Consider the following 10,233-nt stretch of genomic DNA (forward strand, 5'->3'; position numbering starts at 1 on the left):
CTACAATTTGTTATTGAAGCGCATGCGACAACTCATGCCCGTGTGCTTATTGTGCCGTGTTGGGTTGAGCTAATTTCGTGTCGTGTCTAACCGACCATTATATTAGCCTGGCCCAATTTCGTCTCTAGGTGTGGACTTGGTAAAACCAATTCGATTTAAATTAATTTTTGGAGGCAAGTTGAGTTATCCAATTCATATATGTCTCATATTCAATGTTGGATTATTTGAATTGACCCTACTTGATGTAAATATGAACGAAATTGATGCATTTTGCATGATTATACTTCATAAATGTTAATAGATTTGAAAGTTATCTAATTTGATACAAATTGTAAATGAAATACTTATCGCCTGAATATGAACTAAATCGTACTTAGACTGATTACCAATTTACCATCGTTGGTTATGCAGATTAAGTTGTGGTGTCCAATTGTTCGTTGTAAGTATTAGTGTAACATAATGCTATTTCTTTATTGCTTACGCATGTGCTTGGAATCAAGTCAAACCACTTTATTATCATTTAAAACCACTCAAACCACTAAATATTTTGTATAGTGTACATACAAGTTTTTACAAATTTAATTACTTCCTCCGTTAATGGTTAGTTGAAACATATACTATAAATAGGTGTTACCTATTATTTGCAACAAACTTATTTTTTTTCTTTTTTTAGTAACTTTTTTAATGACAAAATTACCGTCCTGCCCTTGATAAAAACTGATTATATACTAACCTACTTTGTTATTCTAATTAAATATCCCTATTATCCACAAATCTAACTTAATGATTCCCACCAAAATTACCCTCACCTAGATCCCCTTTCCCAACCATTCATCAGATCCCTCTTCATCTTCTCACAAACCCTTGTCAATTCGTCCCTCAACTACCTCCATTAATGAGGTTGTTCACACCTTTACCTCTAGAGATCGTTCCAGATTTCACCACACTTTCTCTCTCTTCTCTTCTTTGGATCTGGTTTACCTCATTCAATTCATCCCTCAACTACCTCCATTAATGAGGTTGTTCAGTCATTTAAATCTGGAAAGCGTTCCAGATGACAACACCCTCTCTCTTCTCTTCTTTTGATCTATTTTACCTCACTCTCTCTCTTTTCCTCTGTCGATCTGGTTTACCTCACTCTCTGTCATCGTTGAAACCCTAATTTCTGTAGATCTGGTTTACCTACTTTCTTCTTTGAAAAACCTAAAAAAATGAGTTCCCCAAACGAGAAGAAACCAGATGAGGACGTAATTGCGACCTACAAATGCCAGCGTCGTACTGGGAAGATGAGGTTGATTGGAACCCGTAGGGCAACTTACCTGGATATCCGCCGTATGTATGGTGTGGGTGCGAAGCTTGCTCCTTACGACTCTGATGAGGAAGGTGAGGGATCTAAGGTTGTAGATCTAGGCAACAAGGGTGAGGGTTCGAAGAAGAAGGGTCTTGTTGTTGATGTTGTGAAGAGTGAGGTTGCTGAACCCCCTTCTGTAGCCCCTACGCCGGAGAAGACTGTAGAGGAGGCGGTAGATCTGGGTAGATCTCGGGCTACTGGAGTTGTCACTAGCAAGAAAAGGGGTAGATCTGGGTCCCCTGTTGACGAGGTTGTTAATGGTGGTGTGGATGACAACCCTTCTAACTAATTCCGTAGCGTAACTCTTTTCCGACCCTTAAATTTTTGGATTTATTGCGTTCAATTACTATGAGTCTCTGATTTGCTTGCTGGATGTGATAATTAGCCTCTATTTGCTATGTCGTGCCTTATTGGTAGTAATTGTTGCATGATGTTGGTAATTTGTGGCTTATGATTACTAAATTGTGGGTTGTTGTTGATAAATGTGGGCATTATTGTTAAATTATGGCGTTTTTGAGTTCTGTTTTCTGGCAAGCTATTTAAACACCCTTACTTTGTGGCTATATTAGCCTCTGTTGTTATGATAAATGTGGGTAATTTGTGGCTACTGTTGAGAATTTGTTGGCTATTTGTGATAATTTCTGTCAGATCTTGATAAATTCTTATTATTGGCTATATGTTTGCTTGTGTTTGGGAATTAGGTTGTTATATCAGCCTCTGTGTATGACTTGCTGCATATCCTCAAACTTAGGGTTAGCATTCTCTGCAGCATGGAGTAGATGACTTAAAAACCCATTTTAGTCTTGCTATCTTATGGTTGGATGTCAGGGTGATTTGTGCTTGTATGCGTTCTGAGTCTCCCTTTTTTCTTTAACTTGTGGATGGTGACATGTAAGATTTTGAGCTCCATAACTTCTCTCAGTTGTCCTCTTGTACAAAGGGATTGATTGCAGAAACTCATCTGTGTACTCTGTTGGTTTGGGTCCAATTTTTTCCAAGCTTCTTGCTTCTGACATCTATCACATTCCCCACTGCCATTTGGGACTTTATGTCTTTGAATAACCTCTGAGTTGTTGACCTGTGGACATTGAACTCGAGTGCTTGTTGTATTAAAAACCCTCTTGGTAATTCCCCACCTTCCAGCTTCAATAAAACAACATTAACAATTTCTCTTTTTTGGGAAACAGTTAGCTCTTTCTTGGCTTTGGGATGCTGTATTGCTTCTTCATGTAACACATTGTCTTCATTGTTGTGAGTTCCTTCATTGCTTGAATCATTGTCTTCCATATTGCCTTCATCATTTAGCATTTGATCAATGCTGAAAAAATCATCATCCAAAATGTCTGCCATGGTTGATAATCTAATGATCTTGAGTTCCACAGATTTGAGGACTGGTAATGAAGTGGGGTGGCTGTTTTTTTGTTGTTGTGCTGAGCTGAACCAGAAAAACCTAAGGAGATGAAGATGCTGCTTCTAACTTAGCACTAATTAGGTTTAGGATGATAGCTTGCTTCTGTAATTTATGAAGAAACAATGGTGTAATATGGATTTGTGACTTTTGGTTTTTATGTGAACTTTGACTTCTGTTTTCTGGCAGGTTGTTTAAATACCCTCCCTTGAATGAAAAATTCAAGCGAAGGGAAAAATTTGGTGTGAAATGTGACTTGTGTTTTCTGGCAGGTAGTTTAAATACCCTCCCTTGAATGAAAAATTCAAGTGGAGGGAAAAAATTGGTGTGAAAATAGAGTGAAATGTTTGGAGGGAAAAAATTTTCCCCAAAAATTTCAGATTCTATCTCCTCTTTAAAAGAATCCGAGCCCCCTTTCCCTCCTTTTTATTCAATTAATCACATGCCCCTATTTACAACTACCCTCACCTAAACACCCTTTAAAAGTTTTGCATTGGCCTCCGCCCGGTACAATTGTTGCAACTTACCATTAATGGAGGAAGTATATTGATTTTGAGAGGTAGATATTTAAAGATATTGTGAACAACAACATTGAAAATTTGTTACTGAATTGAGATCAAATCTTGAGCGATTTCCATAGAAGATGTCCAAAAGTATCAAAATTCCTCAATTATGCCCCTCCATTTTTTTAAAAAAAAACAAAATTCTCAATCTTCCGTCCATGTCAACAATTATTACAAATATCAAATATTATTTTTAACTTTTGCGGTTTTATATTGTTAAAAGAAGCTGGTTTTTTTTTTCCTTATGTGAATAGTAAATTGGAAATTTTGTAAAATAGAGACTAATTAAAGAATTTTGACAAACTTTGAGCATTTTGTATGAAAATCACTCTCAAATCTTTTCTTTTTACACTTTGTGGCTTTATTTCTCCCAAAAATTTCTTAAAGTTTCGTAAATTACTTCAATTAACCATTTATCGCAAATTCCTTTGAAAACCCTCAAAGAATAAAATTTGAAAATTTTAGAGATATATAATAAATTAATAATTGACATTAGACTCAAATAGACCTAAATTGTTCCAAACCAAACTAATTATTTTTTAATGTTTTTATTTATAAAAAATTATTTTCAAATTGATTCCGACTTAAATAAACCCAAAATTCTTAATCTAATAAGTATTTAGATTCTAAATGACCCGATTGTCACCCTCTAGGGCTCTACTTGTAGGCCCCATAGAGAACTGTTAAAACTCAAAACAAAACGCCTATAGGCTGACTTCACTATTTTCGTCTCCTTCTAACACACTACCCACCTCTTAAGCTAGTTGGTCCTTGAGCCGTCAAAATTAAAAAATTTACTGAGAAATTCCCGGCATAAAAATTTCTGCTGCTTCATCTTCCTACTACTTCCCTACTAAATAAACCAAAGATCCCATTTCCTTCTTCTCACTTTCTCTCTCCTCCTTCAATTCTCAGTTGTGATCTTCCCCATATTGCATTCAATTTTACTACTATGCTATAACTGCTTTTTGTTGCAACTTTCTGGGTTTTAATTGATCAGATGTAAGTGTTTTTTTGCTGGGAGTTTTTCATCAAAATCCCAAGTAACGTAGAAGATGAGAGGTTCAATTGCTTCATCCCCAAAAGCCCCGGAAGCCCGTCATCGTGTTTCTGCTTCAGTGTTCGTCTTCTTTCTCTCTCTAACTTTGTGTTTCGCTATTAGAGTAGTATGATTTTGTATGTGTGTTATTTGTCGGTGGAATTTACTGTTGATCTAAGTATAAGTTCAATTTTTGGGGTGTTTAATTTTAATGGGTATTTCATTGTTTTTGTGGGTTCTTACAATGCTCATTTTTGTGGGTCTTTGCTGTGAAGGATGCTATGCTTTTGTGTAGTTTGATGTTGATTCATATGTCATTTGGATTTTCATGGTTTCGGCTTTTCGAGGTTTCGAATTATTTTACAATGTATATGAATGTTCTATGATGATGGGGCTAGTCATTGAACCTTGTTCATCAAGGGTAGATGGGATTTTGGGGAGTCATTTTTTATGAGATTTTAGGCTTGGCCTTGAAAGGTGTAGGCAAAGGTAGAAAGTGGAGGGGAGGGTTTGTGCAGAGGGATGTTAGCTTCCCCATTTAGGCTCCTAACCTAGCTATTTGGTGAAGGATTGCTAAGTTATTACGGCTCGGATACTCATGTCTGGTATAGGTATGTGCTCCCATTGTTTGACTCGGCTATTTTCTGAAAGTAAGCCATGGTTTTGGACTAAAATGAAGGTTTGAAGAATCCATTCCCAAGTTGGAGTGTTGAGGATTTGACATGGTTACTTGAGGTGCAATGAACTAGTGAAGAGTCCAAGTAACATAGGTATTGAATATGGGGATGATGTAGGACTTTTACCGAACAAAACAAAGCAGTCATTTATATTTCTTGTGTTTAGTGGGATAAGCTGTTCTACTTCTAGTGACTGTTTATATGTGTGTGTTTGAGGTGGAGGTGGGGCTGTGGGGAATTGGGAGAGAAGCTGCAATTAGTCATATATGAAGTATATTAGTATACAAATTACGACCCAGTAATAGGATATAATGCTTTCCGGTCATTGTCTAACTTTTGGAGCTAATTTAACTTCATTTTTAGATCCAAAACAATGGGGTGTAGGAGCTAGTATACTTTTCATAATGTTGGCAATAAAATGTAGGATAACTAGGATTCATTGAACCAGTTTATTGAGCAATAATATGTTCATTTCTCTTAAATTTCTGTTAAACTTGTTGGTATATAGATATAGAAAGAAAATCTGACAGTTTGGATCTCGCGTTTATCTTCTTTGATATCACATGTTAGAAGCCTGTTTGTCTTATTCCTCACATTCTAATTCTCAGTATAAGGGAATGTGAGCACTGTTAGTAAAATTGGGTTTAACACTGCCCTTGCCAGTCTAAATAGTTTGCTTGCTAATGTTTCTCCGTCTCTTTGATTTCTTTCAGCGAAGAATCAAGCAAAAGAAGGTCTCTAAGACATCGAGATAGTAGAGATGTAGAAAAGGCATCATATACTTCCTTCCAAGATAGAAGTCATAACTGCAAGTTTACCCCATTAAAGTTCATCCTAATTGTCATTTTGATTGTAACAATTTTGACACTTCTTCACTCTCCATCCCTTAAGCATACAGAACATATATCAAAATCCAGTTCTCAGTAAGTTTCATCTGTTTCACTGTTCTTCGAGCAATTCCAGAGGTTTTAGTTCTATTTATTTCAATTTATAGCTTGTTATTCCAAATTAATTCAAGGCTTCAACTTTCCTGGTATATTTTGCATTATCTGAATCAGTGACCACTTCTGCTGGTTTCTTTTTTGAATTCACGCATTTCCTGTGTTTATTTTCTGAATTTTATAGTAGTGACTATCATTTATCCTATGCAATTTGCTTAACACGGATTTTTTTTATGAATGCAGGATGAGCATTGTAGATAGATGGAGAGGGGATAGTCATGTTGACAAGCGCTATGTATCCGATCTAGCTATTGATTGGAATCACATCTCAGAAGTCATGGAAACTCTTATTGATAAGAATGACTATAAGGCTATAGGCCTGTTAAATTTCAAGGAAAACGAAGTTGATAGTTGGCAGGAAATGTTACCTTCTCCTGAGCATATGATTTTGCATCTGGACCATGTTCCTAAAAGTTTGACTTGGGAAACGCTGTATCCTGAGTGGATTGACGAGGAAGAAGACTTTGAGATACCTAGTTGTCCTTCTCTTCCCAGTATTCAGGCTCCTAGAAATGCACGTATGGATCTTATTGCTGTGAAGTTGCCTTGCAACAAGCTAGGAAAATGGTGGAGAGATGTTGCACGGCTGCACTTACAGCTTACTGCAGCAAAACTTGCTGCATCTGCTAAGGGTCATATGACCTGCATATACTGTTGATTTCTGATTGCTTTCCTATCCCAAATCTCTTCCCCTGTAAGGAACTTGTGTCGCGTGCTGGGAATGCATGGCTGTACAAGCCCAATCTCAATACCCTAAGAGAAAAGATTCAGCTTCCTGTTGGATCATGTGAACTTGCGCTCCCTCTCAATCCAAAAGGTATTATCTCTTTGTAGATGTTATTCTATTGGTGCAAGTCTGTCTTTTGTGTTTTAAAGATCTAATAGATAGATATTTGTTGTGCTGAAATGTTTTTATTTTAACTCTGGATGTGTATGTGGTTCTATTTGAATTTATGATGTGGCATTAGTACGAGGTAATGTTAGACTCTTAGCTACATGGCTTATACCTTTTTTTTTTTTTTTTTTTGAGGAAACATGGCTTATACTTAGTTCAGCCTACAAGAGTCATTAAACTATTGCACCAGAAGTCCAGAACACCACTCAATTTGGTGAGGATGCTATTAGTCCTTGTTGGCCCACTTTAGCATGTGCACAAGGTGTGTGGAAGGATGCATGCTGTTAAACAATAAATTGCTTTGTGATTAAATTTCATACTGGTAACATAACTTAAACACACACACAGATGTATCGTTCTAATGAATGAGAAAGAAAGGTCAATTAGCCAGGATATTGATAAAAGCTCAGTTAGACTTATACATGCGTCCTGCAATTCCATTTTGATAAATGTATTTCATTGACTGAGGTGATACAAGTTTCTTAACGTGATTTTTGCATTTGAAAAAAACATTCTATCGGGACAAATAATGAATAAGAAAATAAATGCTGGCTCTGGGAAGTGTGCTGAGTGCACTTTTGCCCCTGCAAATCATTTCCTGTCATTTTATCATTTATTTGATTTAAAGGTTTGCATACAATTATGTAAAGCTGGGTTAATGAGTGAAAAAGTTATTAAATTTATTCCTAATTCTTAATTATGACTAAATAAAAATTATGCAAGGAGAAACTAATGAACTTTTCCCCTTTACTTGGGGAGGGTGAGGGGGTCAAATCCTTCAACTGAAGAAGATGGAAATTTTTGGACAGTTTCAGAGTAAGATGTCCAAATTTCCATGGATGATAGTCATGTACTATTTTAGCTTGTTTATATGCCTATCCTTTAAGGAGTACCAGTAGTTTTATTATTAAATACACTTTCCTTCAGCCCTGAATTACCTGTGAATAGTGGTGTCATTACGTCTTCTATTGTTATTGTATACTTTTTCAACCTCCTAGTATGTTGTATGCATTGACCGAGTGTTCTGTATGCTACATGATATTTACTAATGATTAAAATTTTAACTGGAACTATTATATCAGCCTATCTATCTTCTGGAACTGCACATCGAGAAGCATATGCTACTATCCTTCATTCAGCACACGTGTATGTATGTGGAGCCATTGCAGCAGCACAAAGCATTAGAATGTCTGGTTCAACTCGTGATTTAGTCATACTTGTTGATGACACAATCAGTGATTATCACCGAGGTGGCCTTGAGGCTGCAGGTTGGAAAATCCATACCATTCAAAGAATCAGGAACCCTAAAGCTGAACCAGAAGCCTATAATGAGTGGAACTACAGCAAATTCCGTCTCTGGCAGCTAACTGATTATGACAAGATCATTTTCATAGATGCAGACCTTCTTATACTCCGAAATCTCGACTTCCTATTTGGGATGCCAGAGATTTCTGCCATAGGGAACAACGCTACTCTTTTCAACTCTGGGGTTATGGTAATTGAGCCATCTAATTGTACATTTCAATTACTAATGGACCACATTAATGAGATTGAATCGTACAATGGTGGGGACCAAGGCTATTTGAATGAGATCTTCACGTGGTGGCATCGAATTCCCAAGCGAATGAATTTTTTGAAGCATTACTGGGAGGGTGATGAGCCTGAAAAGAAAGAAATGAAAACCCGGTTATTTGGTGCAGACCCACCAATACTTTATGTGATCCATTACCTAGGCTTGAAACCATGGCTGTGCTTTCGGGATTATGATTGCAACTGGAATAATGAATTATTGCATGAGTTTGCCAGCGATATTGCACATAAAACTTGGTGGAAGGTGCATGATGCGATGCCTGAAAATTTGCATAAATACTGTTTGCTTAGGTCTAAGCAGAAGGCAGCATTGGAATGGGATAGAAGGCAGGCTGAGAAAGCGAATTACACTGACGGCCACTGGAAGATAAAGATCAAAGATCCAAGATTGGAAAGATGCTTTGAAAACTTCTGCTTTTGGGAAAGCATGTTGTGGCACTGGGGTGAGAAGAATTGGACCGACAATGCAACTACTTCATCTTCACCGGTGTCAGGGATTAAAACAGCATCTCTTCCCTCTTTGTAGTTTCAGGGTCTGATTTTTGTCCATCAGATATATATAGACTCAGAGATATAGCAAACAGAAACAACACATTTTTTCCTGTGAAAATTTTATAGAGTATGCTGAATATGCTGATTGCATATGCCGATTTAAACACTGTGAAGTTTGAATCACTAGTCGCCCTCGAGTCTGATTCAACATTAGGCCTGTTCAATCTGATAGATCAATGTTATGACTAATTAGGACTCGCTGCAAAAACCTAGTTACATATTGTTTTTTATTAGTTTTTGAAGAAACCTAGTTACATACTTATGTTCACATTACGCTTCAATGTCTTGCGCAATTGCACATTATCATTGCACCTGTAATGCAATTTTGACATAATCATTGCACCTGTAATGTAATTTTCCTGTGTTATGGAAAATGAAGCTCACTTCCTAAAGCAAAAAAAAATTAGCTTCTTGCATTGAAAATTTGAAATGCAAATAACAAGGAGACACCTTTCAGCTTAGCATCTCTTTAGTATTTTGCAATTCGATACAATGATTATCTACTTCAAACACAATGAAATACTACGTACAGTCAATTCCATGAACAAACTGTATGTACTTTTTCGTTGTGTTTGCAATGTTATTTGAGACTTTAGATTGAATTTTGTCTACATCATTGTCATTTTATGACTCTTTATCATAAAGGTAAAATTGTGACCATATAACGAATGAGGCCATGCCCAACTGCCGAAGAATATACTCAATTGAGTGGTGCTACTTATCCTGGGCAAATCCCAATAAAAATTATCTTAATTTGCTTTTAGGATTGAGGGGTGTGATTATCAGAAATGCCATAACACAAAACTTGAAAGAAAGAGTATTATTATTGAATGTTTGATGATGTACAATATGACGAATGATATAATTTATACTAAGTTGTAGTAAATCTAATATAGGTAATTGTTGAAGGATCTTTTATCCTTTTGGTAACATTGATTAGGTTGATTGATATTTTCATTAATTAGGAAACTTTGACTTAGTTGATTGACATCTCCCTAATTCGCTCCTCAAATTAAAAGACGTAATTGTGCTTCCTATTTAAGTATTATCGCGCATCATCAAAGAGTCTTACCTCACTAGGGCAGTTGACAAACTCATAATGGTGTTGGCAAAATCAGAATGACTTAAAAGATTAATATTGTCCGTACTATCAATAC

At 36.4% G+C, this 10,233-nt stretch overlaps 1 protein-coding gene across 1 annotated transcript; it reads left to right on the forward strand.

The window, feature by feature from the left end:
* Nucleotides 1-4,021: 4,021 nt before the first annotated feature.
* LOC110735774 (putative UDP-glucuronate:xylan alpha-glucuronosyltransferase 3) lies at nt 4,022-9,182 on the forward strand. The gene is given in 5 exon segments (XM_021915960.1): nt 4,022-4,442; nt 5,752-5,961; nt 6,223-6,671; nt 6,674-6,856; nt 8,017-9,182. Coding segments are annotated over 5 exon segments (1,941 nt in total). The 5' UTR covers nt 4,022-4,377; the 3' UTR covers nt 9,051-9,182.
* Nucleotides 9,183-10,233: the final 1,051 nt, after the last annotated feature.

This window comes from Chenopodium quinoa, unplaced genomic scaffold, assembly GCF_001683475.1.
Source record: "Chenopodium quinoa cultivar QQ74 unplaced genomic scaffold, ASM168347v1, whole genome shotgun sequence".
Lineage (NCBI taxonomy): Eukaryota > Viridiplantae > Streptophyta > Magnoliopsida > Caryophyllales > Amaranthaceae > Chenopodium > Chenopodium quinoa.